The sequence below is a fragment of the Eucalyptus grandis genome, chromosome 10, assembly GCF_016545825.1.
Source record: "Eucalyptus grandis isolate ANBG69807.140 chromosome 10, ASM1654582v1, whole genome shotgun sequence".
NCBI classification, from domain to species: Eukaryota; Viridiplantae; Streptophyta; class Magnoliopsida; order Myrtales; family Myrtaceae; genus Eucalyptus; species Eucalyptus grandis.
In genome coordinates, this window is record NC_052621.1 from 27,859,493 (window position 1) to 27,877,455 (window position 17,963).

At 40.0% G+C, this 17,963-nt stretch overlaps 3 protein-coding genes across 3 annotated transcripts; 2 read left to right on the plus strand and 1 right to left on the minus strand.

The window, feature by feature from the left end:
- The first annotated feature begins 133 nt into the window (after positions 1 to 133).
- LOC104422569 (probable prolyl 4-hydroxylase 7) lies at positions 134 to 3,551 on the plus strand. The gene is made up of 8 exons (XM_010034930.3): positions 134 to 558; positions 656 to 742; positions 1,112 to 1,169; positions 1,280 to 1,384; positions 1,675 to 1,732; positions 1,840 to 2,015; positions 2,119 to 2,179; positions 2,881 to 3,551. The coding sequence occupies exons 1-8, from the start codon at positions 458 to 460 to the stop codon at positions 3,186 to 3,188; spliced, it is 954 nt and encodes a 317-aa protein (XP_010033232.1). The 5' UTR covers positions 134 to 457; the 3' UTR covers positions 3,189 to 3,551.
- Positions 3,552 to 6,168: 2,617 nt separating this feature from the next.
- Positions 6,169 to 7,760, plus strand: LOC104422570 (CLAVATA3/ESR (CLE)-related protein 25). Its single transcript, XM_010034931.3, has 2 exons — positions 6,169 to 6,694; positions 7,466 to 7,760. The coding sequence occupies exons 1-2, from the start codon at positions 6,420 to 6,422 to the stop codon at positions 7,497 to 7,499; spliced, it is 309 nt and encodes a 102-aa protein (XP_010033233.1). The 5' UTR covers positions 6,169 to 6,419; the 3' UTR covers positions 7,500 to 7,760.
- Positions 7,761 to 10,427: 2,667 nt separating this feature from the next.
- LOC104422571 (inactive LRR receptor-like serine/threonine-protein kinase BIR2) lies at positions 10,428 to 13,183 on the minus strand. Its single transcript, XM_010034933.3, is given in 2 exon segments — positions 10,428 to 12,204; positions 12,207 to 13,183. Coding segments are annotated over 2 exon segments (1,797 nt in total). The 5' UTR covers positions 12,535 to 13,183; the 3' UTR covers positions 10,428 to 10,735.
- Positions 13,184 to 17,963: the final 4,780 nt, after the last annotated feature.

A 17,963-nucleotide genomic window follows, 5' to 3' on the forward strand; every position in this document is an offset into this window, starting at 1 on the left:
TTCGAGAATTAAAATGTGAAAAATTATTTCTAAATAAAAATTAATCTCGAAAATAGAAATGTTATTACAAACAAACCGTTTGGTTGAACACATCCTGCGAAGTGAATGAATCATAGTCCCAAGGTGGGTTCGCATGAAACCGGCAAATTCAATGAGGAGAGAGAGAGAGAGAGAGAGAGAGAGCGAAACTTCCCCTGTTTCTTACCACGTTCTTGTTTTGGTTCTTTGCGTGGTCTGGAATCAAAGTCTTCCCCCCCTTCCACCACAATAATGAGAAAGTATAGAAGGGAGAGAAGATAAATCAAGAAATCCCCACTTGACCCTGCATTTCCAGTCTTCGTTCCGGTTTCAGTTTTTTCCACCTTTCTTTTTTTGACCCACGAGGGAAAGGAAAAACCAAGAGCTCCCAAGCTTTCAGATTTCTGGCCGCGGTGGAATTTGCGAGAGTTTTTCCGTCATGGGATCGAAGTACCTCCTCGCTTTCGCCTTCCTCGTCCTCGCCTTCTTTCCCGATTCGTCTCGTTCTGCTATCCCGCGATGGCTTGGCGAGCAGAAAATGTAATTGGGTCGTCCTTTTTTTTTTCTTGGGCTGGTTAGTCGAATGCTGTTTGAGGAATTCCACGACTCAAGCTTGAATCTTGATGGGTTTCTGCAGGCGAGGGTCGGTGATCCGTATGAAGACGGGTGGATCTTCAGCCGCTATCGATCCCACTCGGGTCACCCAGCTCTCGTGGAGACCTAGGTCCGATTTTGTTTCTTTTTTCTGCCCCTTAATGTGGTTTGTTGTTGAAATGTCTATGCGAATTATGGGTGTTTTTGTATGTACTGTTCTTCCTTATGCTTAGAATTTTCAATTTGAGGGATTTTTGGTTCTGCTTAGGCGGCGAAAAAGAAAAGTTTGAGACTGTTCAATCTGATTGTGGATTTGTTTCTGATAAAATTACGTTCTTGTAGGGTGCGAATTATGGGTGTTTGTATGTACTGTTCCTCCTTAAGCTTAGAATTTTCAGTCTGAGGAATTTATGTTTTGCTTAGGTGGGGGAAAGAAGTTTGAGACTGTTCAATCTGATCGTGGGTTTGTTTCTGAAAAAAAAAAATTGCGTTCTTGTAGGGCTTTTCTCTATAAGGGGTTTCTGTCTAATGAAGAGTGTGATCATCTTATGGACATGGTGAGTGCATTCTTCAACGATCCTATGTGGGAAATCCTTTTAGACAAGGAGAATTGTGAATGTGGCAGCAAATGCATCATGAATTTCTGTTGTGAATTTGGGTGGAACAGGCAAGGGACAAGCTTGAGAAGTCAATGGTGGCTGACAATGAGTCTGGTAAGAGTATAGAGAGTGAAGTCCGAACAAGCTCGGGAATGTTTCTTGGGAAAGCTCAGGTGAGTGGATTACTCCTCTGTCTGAATTAGCTGAATTGAGCAATTGTTGTTTACGCCCATGTGGTGGTCATGAAATCGGTGCTTTTGAAATCTGTTTTGACCTGTTTCATCTAAGAGAAGTTGTAGCGAATAATAGAATACCATGGCCTGATACATTGACTGGATTGATTCTTATGGCAATTGGCTGATTTGAATTTTTTTCTAATAATTTGGGAAAAGTTCTTGAATAATTTAGAACGGTGGGAGAAGTAATCTGATGTCATCTTCTTTGATCTTCTTTGTTTTTGAAGGATGAGGTTGTTGCTGAAATTGAAGCTAGGATAGCTGCATGGACCTTCCTTCCTGCGGGTAAGTCTCTAACACTTCCCTTGTTGAATGATGTCCTTCTTTGGATTATCATTCTTAGAGAGAGTTGATTTTGATTTTTTATAATTTTCATTTGGCTTTGGAACCAGAAAATGGAGAGTCGATTCAAATATTACACTATGAGCATGGTCAAAAGTATGAACCTCATTATGATTATTTCCATGACAAGGCTAATCAAGAGTTGGGTGGCCATCGGGTGGCTACCGTGCTGATGTATCTGTCTAATGTAGAGAAAGGAGGAGAAACGGTTTTCCCTAATGCAGAGGTAAGGAAACTGAATGATGCGTGATTCTTAAATACGTAACTTTGGCCCCCAAGGTGCTTCGTTTGATGTCGATATTTGATTATATTTCATTTATTTTTTGCAGGGAAAGTTGACTCAACCAAAGAGTGATGACCTTTCTGATTGTGCAAAAAATGGTTATTCAGGTACTACATTATTTTTCACAAACCTTTCATTTTGTTTTCCCTTTCTACTTTTATTAGATAGTATGCCTCGGATCATGTTTTGCAGGGCGAGGTTTTCTTCTTTAATTTTTTTATTTTTTATTTTTAAATATTTTGGGCCAGTTTCTTTAGCTTTTCAACCTGCATATTGTTATATGATAGAAGTAGCCACTTTAAATCCCTTTAATGTAAGAATGAGTTGTAGCTTATGTTTCTAGTTGAACTTATCTTCCGTTCATTCTTATTTAAACTCTTGATTTCAAACTGTAACATGAGTCAGTGATTTAGGGGGTTGTATATCTTTTAACTTCAGTAATGACCAACAGATCATAGAACGTCGTGCGTCAGACTGTAGTGGGCCCTGCGCTCATATTTGCAATAGGTATCCCATGCTCTGATCATGCATGCTTCACTGTGCTTGGTTGCATACAGAATGTAAGACTGTCTCACTAGATCCTTGAGTTGTTGCTGCTCATGTTGTCTTGAAGAAGCAGTAGAATCTTTTCAAGAATTGAGATAACTCTCAAGTCACAATATTAATCCGGGGTCAATGTCAAATTTTGTAGTTGATCAAATACACATTCTTCAACTTGTTTAAGAAAGAGTGCTGAAGTGGTTTGATGCTTATTATGTTAGAAACTGCAAAAAAATTGTGATTTCGGATCTCTATCATATCCTTCCAGTGAAACCCATGAAGGGCGATGCCTTGCTGTTCTTCAGCCTTCATCTGAACGCAACCACGGACACTAGCAGCTTGCACGGGAGCTGTCCTGTCATCGAAGGCGAGAAATGGTCTGCAACCAAGTGGATCCACGTGAGGTCATTCGACAAGCTGACAAGGAGCTCAGTCGACGGAGAATGCAAGGACGACAATGTGAACTGCCCTATGTGGGCCAGGGCTGGCGAGTGCCAGAAGAACCCTGTCTACATGGTCGGGTCCGAGGATTCTTACGGGTCTTGCAGGAAGAGCTGCAAAGTGTGCTCGTCGTAGAGGAAGGAGGTGCTTCTATGTTTAGCTTTCACATTCTTCTTTTGCACTGTCGAGAGTTATAGACCCAAACTGATGTATATAAACATCAAGAGCTGTGTTCTAGGGAGGCGCCATAGTCGCAGAAATCTACCTTCCAAGCTTTTTGTAGCGTCTGTGTACCCAATGGAATCATATATGTGGGTTCCTTTCAATCCCACATAAGGAAGACAGTGGTTCATGTTAAGAAAGTAATACTACATGAATAAGTTGAAATTGCCAGCAGTGCGGCTATTTAGGCGTTCAATCGCGAGCAATGCGATGGAGGTTATGTTATTTTCAGTTTATAGCCTTAATTAAGGAACATGTTTTCTAGATTATTTGAAATCACTCCAGATTTAGTTTTCTCATGAGGGCTGTCCTAGCATTGGGAGAAGCCATTGGGTACACCTAATGATTAAATATGGTCCATTGCTTGATTTACCTGGCTCAGTTCAATACTTAATTTAGTCTCATCTATAATTTAATGTGTGAAAAAGCGAAAAGTATAATGATAAATTTATTAAAATCAGACCTTTTAGTTGCCTTTTTTATTGGTTGTAGTAGACTATAAATGACTGAATTTCTATTCAATTGTCTTTAGGAAGACGTGGTCTCTGAGAAGGTTGCTTCCCAGTTATCCAAAATATGTAAGTTAGATGTTCTATATAGAGGATTTTTTATGAATCCATATTTGGGAATAATTCGAGATTATCTATTTAAGTAACTGAAACAATTGTCTAAGATAGGGAACCCGATTTTTAAAAAGAAAAAAATAATTGTTCGAATGATCGTCATGCAAATGCAATGCTGTTATTAATCTTAAGTGCCATTATTTTTTTTTAGGGTATAAGACGAGGTCGAAGCTTGATAAATGAAAATATTGAGAAGCAAACTGTTGAGGATGAACAGCTCTCACTTGATCATCTGTTAACGAGGGAACTTCAAGTGGTTTTGCGAAAATGTTTTTAACAGTGAAAAGTATTTTCCAACCATAATTTCTTTGATGCTACATCACACATGAGACTTCAGCAATGGTTTTGCATAAATACCATGTTTTCATGAGCTTACTGTGTGTTCCTCGTTAGGCACATCTATGTTTAGCCAAGAACCTTGTAACCACTCTGTGATTTCTCAGTTTTCTTTTCTTGTAAAAGCAATGCAAGTTTCTGTTGCAACCTAATTATAGAAGCCAAGAACATCATGCGAACGTATCCACAGAGTTACTTTCAAGCCTCATAAATAAAAGGACCGAGAAGCGCGATTCAGACGTCAATCCTTTTGATGATGCTCATGATGATCTTCGATTGACAGGAAGCATCAGAGTTCTGTTTTGAGGCAACCTTTGTTGACGGAGAAGATATAACAGGGGAGTGCGGGCAGATTGGTCCTTGATCATGACCACATTGCAGAGATCAGCCGTCTCTTTCCGGAGGCAGGGCTCTTCAGGCCGCATATGGAACGATCTCGAGATCCCAGAGCGGAAATCTGGCATGCTGAACGCTGCCAAGAACACTGGGCTAGACCAAGAGGTGGTTGCGAATGATAGAAGAAAGGATCCAAAGGATGATGATCTACGACTTGCTCATTCGCTGTCGCCTGAGCCTGGAGACAGAGTGCACAAATGCAGTCTCTCCACCATATTCGGAAGATGTGGAGGGTCACCGAGATCCAGGACATAATTCAAATGGCTTTGGCTTTGCTCTTTCTTCTTCTAGGTTCTTTTTCTTTTCACCCCCTTGGTTCAGGGCTCTGAATTTCTCAACTGTGATGGCGATTTGTATAGTTCATATTCCTTGGTCCAGAAAGATGGCAATTTGTATAGAACTTAGAGATGCGGGTTCTGCATTTTACTTCCTCACCAAATTCGCGTTTTCCTCCCAATTCGAACTGTTCATGAAATTTGTCGATCAAATCCCCCTGGAGAGCATAATTATTCCATCATCTGGTCAGATGCGATATGCATTACCGTGTTGGCATGATTTTGGCCTTCATGACTTTCGAGCCTATGGATGCAAATACATTCCTTGAGATAAACTGCCATAGGAAGCGAAGCTGATGGATCTTCAACTTGATAACAGGAACAGATGAATGGAATAAAGCACAATCCATTGGTTCACCGTGAAACTGTTGCATGTTGAGGAAGGCTTGTGGCATCGAATTCTAAAATTGTATCATTCCGTTTCTGATTAAACATCTCTTCAAAAGACATTCGAGGAAAATCATTGGCTTTTCCAACTCTTGATCCTCGGCGGCGCTTTATAGGACTGGGGAATTCAGGTTTCATATCAGTGGCATCAGTCTGCAACGTTTGTCCTCAATTCTATTTGATGGGGATGGGATATACCTGTGTGAAAGGTTCATCTGTGCTTTTGGCGGTTCCCTGAAACTTCTCTAGCACTGTTTTGATTTCGCTCCTCTTTTGATCAAATTTAAGTAACCCATGCGGGAAATCTCCTAGTCTTATCAGATTATTTGAGTATGAATTTTCTTTCATGGCAAAATGCTGCTCAAATGAGACGAGGAAATCGGCTCTTCTTTTTTTGGCCCCGTCTGTTGATATCTTAGAGTAGCTCGAACCAGATTCTAGTGCTTCCAAATTACCATCATGCAGGATTTTGTACTCCATGGGATCGAAAGATGGAGATCTCTCGGGAAGAACTGTGACCCAAACTGCCCTATCCAATGTTTCTTGCACACGTCCCCATGCTTCCATTGCAAAATTTAGGATAGGAAAGAGATTAGAAATGTGAGCCAGCAAGGTCCCTAACTTGTTTGGCTTTATTCAGATGACCTCTTCCCAATTTCATTGCCTTAAATCTTCAAATTTCTTCTCTTATTTCGAGAAAAAAAAAAAAACAATGCAGTAACCAAAGCATAATGAGCAAGCTCCAATTGGCCCCACCAGGATATATAAAAGCAACAAAGGGTCAACTAATTTTCCCTTTCCTCCGTATATAAAAGAACAAGAAGCAAAGAGAATGTTTCACATCTGTTCCCACTTTAAATAGAGTCCAACTGGTACTTGCTGCCAAGCAAGTCACTACATGACACTTACATTCTTCTCTTCTGTTTATCCACCTTCCTTCCTTCCTGTCTGAGATCACCCCCTTCTTGATATAGTAACATGCTAGTCCCCATCTCTCTGGCGATGCATGTTTTCATCAATTTGTCATCAGCAGTCGCACTCCATCAGTGAAAAAAGGTAGTGAAATCATGAGGAAAATGATGAGGAATAACAATATCAGGGCCTCAAGGGCTCTGTACACAGCCCTTGCATTTCTGGGTCTGATTTGGTTCTTGTCTTCTGGGATCCACATGAGCCGAACGGCCAAGAGCGCGACAGTGCCACTTCCAGTTCCACCCTCGGTCCAAGTTTCTGGGCGGACAAAGCCGCTCACGAGGGATGGAGACCCAGCTTACTGGGACTTAAATCTCAATTTTGTAATCAGGAGAAGAGTGCCGAGCGGACCTGACCCCATCCACAACCGGTACGTATAATTATGATATCACTTATTAAGTGCACTTGTGATGAAGGCGAAGTAGCGAGTAACATATAATAAAGTCAGGTTGTTGATGATATATCACTTGTGGTGTGGCAGCAAAAACTGTTGCCTCAACCTTCTTTCACAACTGCAAGTAGGTTCTCTGTCAGTATGCCGATTTTATACCGAAATCTCCAGACACTAGGAATTACTACCTTAAAGAATAAACGTGGAAATTCTGCAATTATTTTTCACATATTTTACCGCCACTTAAGAGGTAATAATTGAATTCAAGAATGCAGGTGCCTAGGAGCTGGTGACATTTTTCCCTTTATGAAAAGCGTCTTTAAATGTGAATCTTTCTCTTATTTTGATGAGGAACGAAAGAAACAAAGGCCATTGGGAACTGAAGGGGACCACTTGATAAAGTAATGGGGGAGTGCGTATACACAGTTGATAGCTCCAACTTTTCTCTGTTGATTTGGATGCCATACCTGAATCAGCTCCAACCCACTACACAAAGGACATTAATAAACACACTGATAATCTCGATTGAGTTGATCAACCATTTTTTGTGGTCTGAAATGAGTGAAACTTTCTGTCAACTTATGCTAAAGACATAGGAAGCACACAATGCGAAGCTCAGCACATTAACAAATAAAAGACTGACTTTTTAGCTGCACATGTTCGATGGGCTTCAAGTGAGCCAATAATTGAATTCTCAATAAGAGAACCCTCTATCTTAAGCAGCTAGTCTCATATCAAGTGTGTCTCCAGGGCAGTGATAAATAGACAACCACCAGCAGCTTGAAAGGAGACAGAAAATCAAACTGCACATCCAGTTTTCGCAAGAGTCCTACAAGGGTTCTGCATAAATTTGCTCTATCGAAGACTGACCAAATCAGAAGTTATCATTTTTCTACTATTCACTGCTATGACCAAAGTTGTGAGCTGAGTATATGTAAATGGGAAACAGCACATGTTCTTGTGGTAGGATAGCCCTGCAATGAAAGGTTTTTTTGTGTAGTTCTGCTTGAATTTGTATCTGCAAAGTTATTGATCTTTTGTGCAATTCTTGAATGTGAATTTTTATTTGCAATTTGTACTTCTCCTTTTAAAAAGGGGAGTCATTGGCATACAATAGTTCCAGCTAAGCTAAACGTGCAAAAAGCCTGTGGTGTCGCTTTCTGAGGAAATCTGACTTCATTTAACTTGTTCCTAAAAGTCGAGTGAAATTCACTCGGCATGGGAAAAACAGGGCAAACAACAACCATGGAACGAGCATTAATCTTATAGAGTTGGCGGATAAGACTAGAGAGCACGTGGTATAGCTCACGGTAGTCTCTGAGTTTTCTTGTGTCCTGATTGACCGAGCTCACCTCCATGAAAAATTTGCGAGAGGACGCACTTGGAAAGACACTGAACAAGGGTAAAAATCTTAATGAGTAAGGAATAGCACTGAACATCATCTAGCTTTTGTTCTTGGTTCTTTTAACAGATCTTTGTTGGATTTGGCTCTTTCTTTAATCTTTCAAGTGGCTCTGTGTTCCCTACATAAAGCCAATCCAATCAGCTAAAGTGGCTTCATTCTCAAAACTTTTCGCTTGATGAACGGTGCCGTGGTGACCACAAAAGTTCCTAAGGGAATTTCAGCAAAAGGCAAACTGTGAAAAGGATGAAAGTACTCCATTTTTCTCTAATGTCTCAGTATGATTAAAGCTGTTATTGTCTAAAACATAGCAACATCCTCAGTTTGACCGCATTTCTTGTGGTTGTCGGTTCTCTTTAGGCTTTGCCACGCAAATTAACAGTCGACGCGTTTCTAAACAACCAACCTCGCAGTTGCAGTCACTTGCATGACTTCCTATCGCTAGTCCGGATGCTGTAGCCCTAGTTTCACGATGCAAATTCCCAAGTTGTGCATGGGTCTGCACAAGATCAATCTCGAGACCTCAGTTTTCTTGTTGTCGCAAAGATAGTATCTACTCAAGAAAACTCGAACGACAATGTTGGTCTTTACTAATTTAAAGATAACGGCTCCGTATTCAACTTTTAAAGTCGTATCGGAGTCGAAGGTCTGGAAAAGTCTCACCATACACCGCGTTTGGAATAAAAGAATGAGACTAATACTTTCTCCGAAAAACAAGCAGTTAAAGAAAGGGAAAGGTAAGAAGCAATCTAACCTCCACTGCTTTTGCTTTCAATCCTTCTTTTTGTTCCCTCCCCTTTTGCTTTGCCCCTTTTTCCTGGCTTGATTTTGTGTGGTTCAAGAAGCAAAAGAACTTGGTCTAAAAAGTGAATAGAGATTCAAAATCTGGGGTCCCCTTTTGTTGCATGGGGAACATATTCCCAGCTCGTGCAAGTTCTTGTTCTTGTGAGAATTTTTGTTTGCCTTTTGATGGACCTCATTGTGACTCTGCTGATCACTTTAAAAGTAGCAATTTTTGTGCAGTTGATTGAGGCCTGCCAAAAGACTTTGGTCTTTGGAAGCATCGACCTTGCGGTAAACTTTATTTTACTCTACATGCTGTACTTAATTCCTGGTTGTTCCTTATATATATATTTTTTTAATAATGTCTGTGTTTCTGTTGTTGAAGCGGGATTGTACTAACTTGAGTAAACTAGTTCGGTCGGTGGTTCAAAGAAGCCCAAAGAGGCCCATGCTATAGAAAGACACTGGATGATGCGAGCACCGAAAATCCGATCCTTTTGATGAACTTTGATAATAACTTGGGTTTGTCCTAATAGCCACCATTCCCACATGAAAAGGGGGTGTGGAATTTGAATCCTCACCTTCTCAGGGATGTTGGAATGGGAACAATTTAATTTCAAATGTGAGTTTTGACTCTCACATCTTACAATGAGGTAGGATAAAAATCTGAGAACAAGTGTTAGAGTAAAAGTAAAGTAAGATAAATTAAAAAAAAAAAAAAAAAAGCTTCGACGCTCGTCATTTGCTCCTTCTTGTCAAAGCATTGCCTTTGAGCTTCTAAGAGAGCTTCGTTTTTCTTGGTTCTGGAGAAGACATTGCTTAAGACGAAACTCCCATCACAAAAAGCACAGAAGATGGCATTCAGATGTGCCACAATGTTCCGGGCGTTTCTCCGACCTAGTGGTTGATCGTTGGTCAGCAGCCTGCAAGGCGACTACTTTGCAAATATAATTCCTGTTTCCAGCGAGAAGATTGTTCGTCTAATCAAAATGGAACTCGCAATCCTTCCGTATCTAAGACGAGACATGAAATTCGAAGAGCCCCTTCGAAAGAGCTACGACTTTGAATGGCCCTAGCTAGTGTTTGGAGCTTAATGTACAAAGTACCCTGAAGAACCGGCAGTACATAAAGATTATCAACGATAACGAGATCATGTGAGAATATCTCCAAGTTCCATGCATATTCGACTCACCAAATTTAACCGGGCGATAAACTAGTTTTGAAAGGGTTGCAAATAGAGACTGACTATTTTTTGAAGGTACATTGCATGTGCCACCAGGACATCCCTTATCTATCAATATCAACTATTGTTTTTTTTTTTTTTTTCTTGAACAGAATATCAACTATTGTTTAGAGAGAGAATATTGCACATGAAAATGGTTATAACTTCCAAGTTCCTAAAGTAAAAATGACATTGATTCATCAGCGTATGGAGCCGTAGATACACTCGCATATACATGAATGAAAGCGAATGTCCGCTCCAGATAACCGGTTGAGGTATGAGAAAGTAAAATATGTGAGCTGATGAATGTTAATTACCGCAGTGTACTACGGATCAATAAACAGGGGAACCCATAAAAGATGAAGTGGATTCTATTCTTAATCCTCTTCCCACACATAAAAAGAGTCAGAAATTTCATATGCTCCTGATAAATGCAAGAACCAAGAGCTAAATAGCTTATTTCATCGTCTAGAAAAATTACATATGCTGCTGAAGATGCAGATTGCGCCAACTTTACATGAGGAATGTTTTTGAAGTTTCACCAAATACTTAGGAATTTCCATGGGAACTGAAGCCTGAAAATTGGATCAAGCTTTGACTCTTTCCTCTTTAGCTACATCCACTCGTTATCCTGCTTCAAGAAAATGAGAGGAAACTCATCATATTGCTCCGTCATACCCTGCTCTTCGGCCATACTCTTCAATGACTGGTAAGCCTGGTAGATGGACCATCGGTCCTTGGGTCGAGAATTTATGCAACTGCAAGCAATTTTAAAGAACTGCAGAATTTCACCATCATAGCCGTGTTCCCAGAGAGTTTGGTCAACAGCATCCTTAATTCGGTCGGTGCTAGAGAGCACATTCACCCAATCCACTAGATTACCCTTGAATTCTTCATTAGGGTTGTTCACCAGGAGAGGCTTTTGCCCAGTTACCAACTCCAAAAGCAGCACACCAAATGCATAAACATCCCCCTTCATCGAAGCAACCATGGTGCTTGGGTATTCTGGAGCAATGTAACCAAACTCCCCCAAATCACCATTCACGAAACTGCTCCCACTGGACTCTGAGGTAGTCATGAGCCTCGCTAAGCCGAAATCAACTATTCGAGCCTCAAAGTCTTCGTCGATGAAGATCGTGTTGGAGCACAAGTTTTGATGCAAGAAGGGCGGATCACACCCGTGATGAAGCCAAGCGAGGCCTCTAGCGATGCCTAAACCAATCCGGAACCTAGTTGGCCAATCCAATAAAACAGTGCTTCCGTGCAGCAAAGAGTAAAGAGTGCTGTTCGACATGTGCTTGTAAACCAACAGCTTCTCTTCCTCCACTATACAAAACCCCAAAAGGGGCGTCAAATTCGGGTGCCTCAGTTGTCCCAACCGGTTCATCTCCAACCTGAACTGCTTTTCCCCGAGCTTACAAGTATTGAGCCGCTTAATCGCCAGTGCGGATCCATCTAGTAGTACAGCCTTATAAGTGCATCCAGTCCTAGTGGATATAATTATATTATCCGTGCTGAAATTATTCGTGCTGGCCATTAGATCGGCCAATTTGACCTTCACAATCGGCTTCTGGAACAGAGAAACCTGGACAAGCTTATGAGCCCTAAGCCTCTCAGCCCAAACACTATCATCATCTCTCCCAATCCCATACATTCTCCTCCTCCTCCTCCTCACAACCCTCAGATGATACCACCACCATAGGCCAAGACCAAGCAACAGAGATGCAGCGGCACCAAAAATCCCGGCAGCAATGATGATCGTCAGGTTCTTCTTGCTCAACCTACCACACTTCCCTAAAGGCCCTCCACAGAGATCGTTCCCTTCAAAACTTGCTTTATCAAACCCCTTAAAGAACGAAGGGATCGTCCCTTTCAGATCATTGTTCGCGACCGAGAACTTCTTGAGCCTACTCAGAGTCAAAAAATCATATGGTATAGTGCCGGTCAGGCGATTATTCGACAGTACAAGATTGTTCAAGTAAGTGCAGTTCACTAGGTCGGGTGGTATAGAGCCCGAAAGGCCATTGCTCGACAGATCAAGAGTCACCAAGTAAGGAAGCCACCTGCATATTTGAGGAGGATTGTACCAGAGAGGCCATTGTTGGAGAGATCCAAGGTCTGCAAGCTCCGGCAATACTGCAGCGACTCCGGAATCTGCCCTGTCAAGTCCATGCCCCGGAGCTCGAGGCTGAGTATGCGGTTCTCTCGGTCGTTCCAGCAAGAAACGCCCACGAACTTGCATATGAACCCGACCGACGAGCTCGCGAACCTCCAAGAACTCAGCTTCCCTTGTGGGTCGCCAAGCGAGGCCTTGAGGCCCTGCAGGCACTGGATATCGTCCTCCACCGCAGCGACTGCCGTAACAAGCCATGCAACCCAAAACAAGATCGTGAGATCCGACGAGCGCTTCATTGATGACGATGGTAGGCCAGAAAGCTTTTTATGCAAAGCCTCCGGACCAGCTTATACCGAACGAAAAGGACCCTTCCTGAGAGGCAGAGCGAATGGCGTTCTTGGGTGACGGTTGGCTTTATGGGCGTGATTTCTACGCGTGAAAATGGAAACTTTGGGAACGAGAGAGATCTGGAGAAGAGACGTCGACCACAAATTTGCAGAGGGATGGAACAGAAGCCTCTTTTTTCCAGCCGGGTGGGTGCTTTTCATGTGCGTCTCGATCGAAATTCAACGGCGAGTGAGGTTCTTGGAGATTAACAATGGTTTGACTATAGATGGATTCTCGAAGATAGCATAATCAAAGGAGCTTTGACCATTAAAAAAAAAGGGGAGAGAGGGGAAGGAATAAAGGAAAAAAAAAGGAGGTGGTGCTTATTCACTGCTCATTGATTTCGAAATTCTCCACGATCAACAGCAAAAATGGGCAAATGGCCAGTTTCTTGGTGCTGCACTAGCTTGATCCTCTCTCTGCTTTACCATCCTAATCCACTATCTCCCTCCAATAGGACAATACCAGGTTTACCTAACTCAAGAAAAACTTATGCGATTCATGAATTAAGATGGATTCAAACTTGCTATATTTCGTTACGCCGTTCACGAAACGGGTTCATTGCATGCGAAGAATACTTCGACAGGAAATGAATTTCGAATTTGACGTCGATGCGGCCAATCAAGTGCCTTCGATTCGCATCCGTGTGCGACTCATGATCGTGCCACTTGAGAGAAAGTGTGTGGGGCCTTCAAGTCTTTCCCGAAATGTTCCTCCTCAGTTTCGTATTTCTAATCAAACGTCCTTTTTCTTCCCTTGAATGCATTTTCAAAGTCTGAACCTTTTTTTGTCTAGCGTCCGAAAGTGGAAACCCGTCAAACGGGATTCCATTTCTTGACCTGGTAAACATAAACAGTGTTGTGTACTTGGTTCTGTACGAGGCATGCGGTCGAGAGCAACCTCTCAATGTATGTACTCGAGAATCGAAGATCGAGTGGAAGCATATATATTGATTATTGAAACGCCAAAGAAAACCTCTCTATCTACATTAATTTCATGCCAACCTTGAGCAACCATTTTCGAGAGACTACTCGCCTTTATTATCCCACTTTCAAGTGATCGATTCGAGAATATCAGAGTGGTCCCTTGCAATTGGAGCACTAGAATTGTGCTAATGTCAATTTATAAGTTATCGGTCCCTTTTAGTAGTACAGTTATTGTGCATAGTCAAATCGACTATTGTTTGGAAATTAGCTACCAAGAGACTGTTGAAATGCGTTCCCCATCCTCTTGATTTTCATGATTAACTCTCTAGTCTTGTAAATAGGTAATAAACATAATTGAAGTCACGAATAGTAGCCATACCTAAGCTATCAGCTAGTTGCATTTTTCGATAAAAAAAGTCACTATAACTCATTAATTTTTAAATGCTAATGGCGGCATTTTTTTCAACTTTATTCGTTGTTTTTTTCCATGACTTCCTGACTTTTCCACAACGTGCACGGGTTGTAATTGATTGAACTTTTTCTCATTAGGATCATGCTACTTTCTATTGGTTGACCGAGGCATTGCTTTACTTTTGGAAATGTTCATTTGTTGTGCTCTACTTCTTTCGGACCCATTTGGCACGATTATGGAACTTTGTTCAAAGATGTTTTTGGCGGTAATGATCCGAATTTAAATGCACAAAACGGAATTAGGAAAATCCGCAAAACAAGATTAGCGAAGTCGGGTAGTGTTAAGCGCGTTTACATGAAAGCTATGTCAGCTTCACTCGATACAATCGGTTATCCATTCATGTCTGAGTTCAAGTTGGATGAAATCGGCTAATGCAATCAATTTCACTGAAAATGCTATAATATTTTCCTTTTTGGATATTTAACTATCAATATAGGTTATAGATTCCTATCAAAACTTTGTTAATGATTAATTTGTTTTCTTTAAGCTGTGCAAATTTTCGAGATTTAGTTGCCAACCTTCGAGGCCGCCTCCCTCGTTATTGAATCACTATTTGTGTACCCTCTCCCTTTTCCTGTCTCTTCGTCAATTATCTCACCATCTAATTGTAACTCTTTATATATAAGAACAAGTTGTTCAATTTGAACACAATAACGTCATACAGATTCTTCATTGCTTACTTATATGTAAATTTTTTAATCATCTAAGAAATTATGCATTAACGAAATGATGTAGTCATGCTCAAATTTTTCCATATTCCGTTTAAATTATGTTTTGAATGATAATTTGTGCGTTCGGTTATAATATATACACGTGCATACACAAACCTTGTTTTTTCTCTTTTCAGTGGTGGCAATGCTATGGCACAAACTTGGTACCCTACGAAGGCGAGGTTATGAGATCAAAATAGTAATGCGCGTACCTAACTCCCCTAAGATGTTTCGAACTAAGGATGACCATGGTTTCAAAGTAAAACACGAAACTTGAGAACCTGACCGGTGAGATAAGTTTCAAGTTCCAAGATATGCGGGGTATGTTCCATATTCCAAAAAATGAAGAACCCATTTGGATGGACAAATTCTAAGTTCTTAGTTAGAGAAACCTAGAACTTGTAACGGTGGCCTATAATTTAGAATCTGGAACAAGTTTTAATGTTTTTCATAATCTATGTATTTGCGTGATTGTACAATATTTCATGATATTTGATGATGTGTGTATAATTTGAAACCACTAATCTGAACTTATATTTTACAACTAGACTTTTACTTTATTAACGTTTATATTTTTCGTATGTCTAAATATAAGTTATGATTAGTGAATTGTAGCAACAAGTGTGGTCATTAAAGATTTTAATTCACTGCAATCGTTCAATTAATTATACAAGTGAAACTTGAGGAGACCTTGAAACTAACCCTGCAACCTATGTTAGGTATGTTACAGGTTCTAAGGTATGTATGGTAGGTTTTGAGTTCCAAAAAAATAATGAACCTATTCCACAAGTAAGTTCCAAATTCCATGTGAAACCCATACGAAACCCGAATCTGCTCACCCCTAATTTCAAATCACTAATATCTCGACGGGTGTCCCCTAATTTCAAATCACTAATATCTCAACGGGTGTATCTCAAACTTTTTCAATGAATATTGGAATTAAAGTAAGTAGAACTCAAGTATCTTAGGGCCGATCAATTCTCTATACCATGTCTCTTTCCTTTGTACTGTTCCGTTTGCCGACTTAAATACCTAAGAGGCTAATCAGGGTCACAAATCCGGACGCGGTAAGTCATGCGTGCAGGTCGAATCCTTCTTGATTGGAGCTCCGTTGAACGCCGAATGACCGGATTGGGCATCTCTTTCCTCTACTCTCTCCCCTTTAATGATGACACGAATGATCAACAAGAGTAAGACACCAACCAATTCGGTAATAATTGACCGAGTCTAAAGGGGGGAAAGCATAAATAAATAAATAAAAATGACCCAGTCAACATTGCTACAATGACCGAGTGCTCGCAGAAACCAGAGAGAAAAGAGGGAAAAGAAACGAAAGAGAGGACAGAGAAGGAAAAAGGAAAGAATAAAATTCATGCGTGCACTATACGAGATCTCGTCAAGTCAATCCAACTGCAATTCACAATGACTATTAAGTGCTCATGTCCTTCGTTCATTTAATCAAAATATTTTTTTTAGAATTAGGGTATAAATCTGAAGTTTCATGAAATTTGAGCACGAAATCCAAAATTCAAACTGTTGAGCCATGGGCTTTTATGGAAATGTTGGATTATGGTGCTATGGAGCCGTGAAGTTTGGTAGGAGTCAATTTGGAGGAACGTTTTGGTAGGAGCAATAATCTTAGGGTTTCACTTGTGAATTCCAAGTTGTGTTTAGGCTTGAATAATTGCTTTGGGTAAGCAATTTGTCTTCACATAGGAGTAGTTTTGTTAACTTTTAATGTCCATTCTTGTTTAATTGTTAGAATTATGAGATGGTTGACTCATATAGTTATGTATTGTTTGATTTTTGAGCATTCCCAAGTGAGTGGTGCTTATTCTTCTTTAAGTTTGTAAAACTCATGTCTTGAAAATAACATGAATATAGATACATATACATGTGTATATATGTGTGTGTGTGTGTATTGTTTTACAAACTGATTTATGAAATGAGTTCAGAAATAATTTGAAAAATGCAATAGGTGGATGAGCTATGTTGTTAAAAATGTTATTTGTTTTGGTTTGTAAAACCAATTTGGGACATATATTCTTAAATGATTTTGTGATTATTGGGACAATGGATTGATATCCATGATCACAACAAACTCAGTGAGGAGTTTAAGTATACATATTGTACAAGGATAAGGGCCAAGTGTTATATGGTTATGTGAGTCTATGGAAGCCACATCAAGGGTCTTGTACTGTTTATGTGTATTGATCAAAGGCTAAGTGCTACATGGTCATGAAAGTCTTGTGAGAGCCACCTCTAGGGCATTATACTATTGATGTGTGTTGATTAAGGACTAAATGATGTTTTTATGCAAGCCACCTCTAGAGCCATGCAATGGAGCTTTGATGTGTGATTTAATGGAATTAAGTATTGAATTGAATCATTGATACATGATTTGATATATTAATGAAATGAGTATTTCTGCTATGAATTTAGTTATATTTGAGTAAGATATAACTCAAGAGATGTACTACTCACTCGATGGTGATTGCTCATTTTATTTATCTTTCATATTTTTCAAGTTCCCTATTAGTAGCCATTAGTATGAGAGCGCTATCACGTGGATTTTTAGAGTGGATTTTGGATATTATTTTAATGGAGTTGTATTTATGGTTATCGATAGTTTGTTAGGTTGGATGAGTTCTAAGTTGTACAATTCTTTTTGGCAAATTATCAAATTATGATGTTATAACCAATATGTTAGTTTATCCGACATGTTTATACACACGTTGATGACATATTGTTGGTTTTCGTTTGAGACTCAGAAGGACAACTGTATTATCCCCATTCTTGTTGGTTTTGGGAAGTGACAAATTTTATTTAAGAAGGGTAGAATGGGTAGGGAAGGAAAAAACAGGCATCGTCAAATTCTCTTATATGGAAAGGTTTGAGAAAATTGAAGTGAAAAAAAAAATGATCTAGATTTGAAATACATAGGACTCGAAAATTTTTTTGTCTCTCCAAATGAAAGAGAAAAGGTGAAGAACTAAAAAATGAGCAAACACCAACTCTCAAAGTTTAATCTTTTTTAATGTCTACGATTTCTATACTCTTTATATTTATATAGTCTCCATTCACTTATAAGCTTAATACTTTTTGTTGGACTTTCTAATGTCAAAGTCATGTTTTATTACAAATTATTTTGCGTGCGCGGCCATCATTCGTCAAATTTTATGTGCCGTAGCTAATCTCACTTGCGCGTTTAAGGGGGTGTTAAGATATCC

Excerpts from the sequence above, each read along its gene's own strand:
- LOC104422569 (XM_010034930.3), top strand. The coding sequence starts at position 458 with ATGGGATCGAAGTACCTCCTCGCTTTCGCCTTCCTCGTCCTCGCCTTC. Across the intron at positions 1,170-1,279 it reads GTGATCATCTTATGGACATG|GCAAGGGACAAGCTTGAGAA; the intron begins GTGAGTGCATTC and ends TGGGTGGAACAG. Across the intron at positions 2,180-2,880 it reads TGCAAAAAATGGTTATTCAG|TGAAACCCATGAAGGGCGAT; the intron begins GTACTACATTAT and ends ATATCCTTCCAG.
- LOC104422570 (XM_010034931.3), top strand. The coding sequence starts at position 6,420 with ATGAGGAAAATGATGAGGAATAACAATATCAGGGCCTCAAGGGCTCTG. Across the intron at positions 6,695-7,465 it reads CCTGACCCCATCCACAACCG|GGCAGTGATAAATAGACAAC; the intron begins GTACGTATAATT and ends GTGTGTCTCCAG.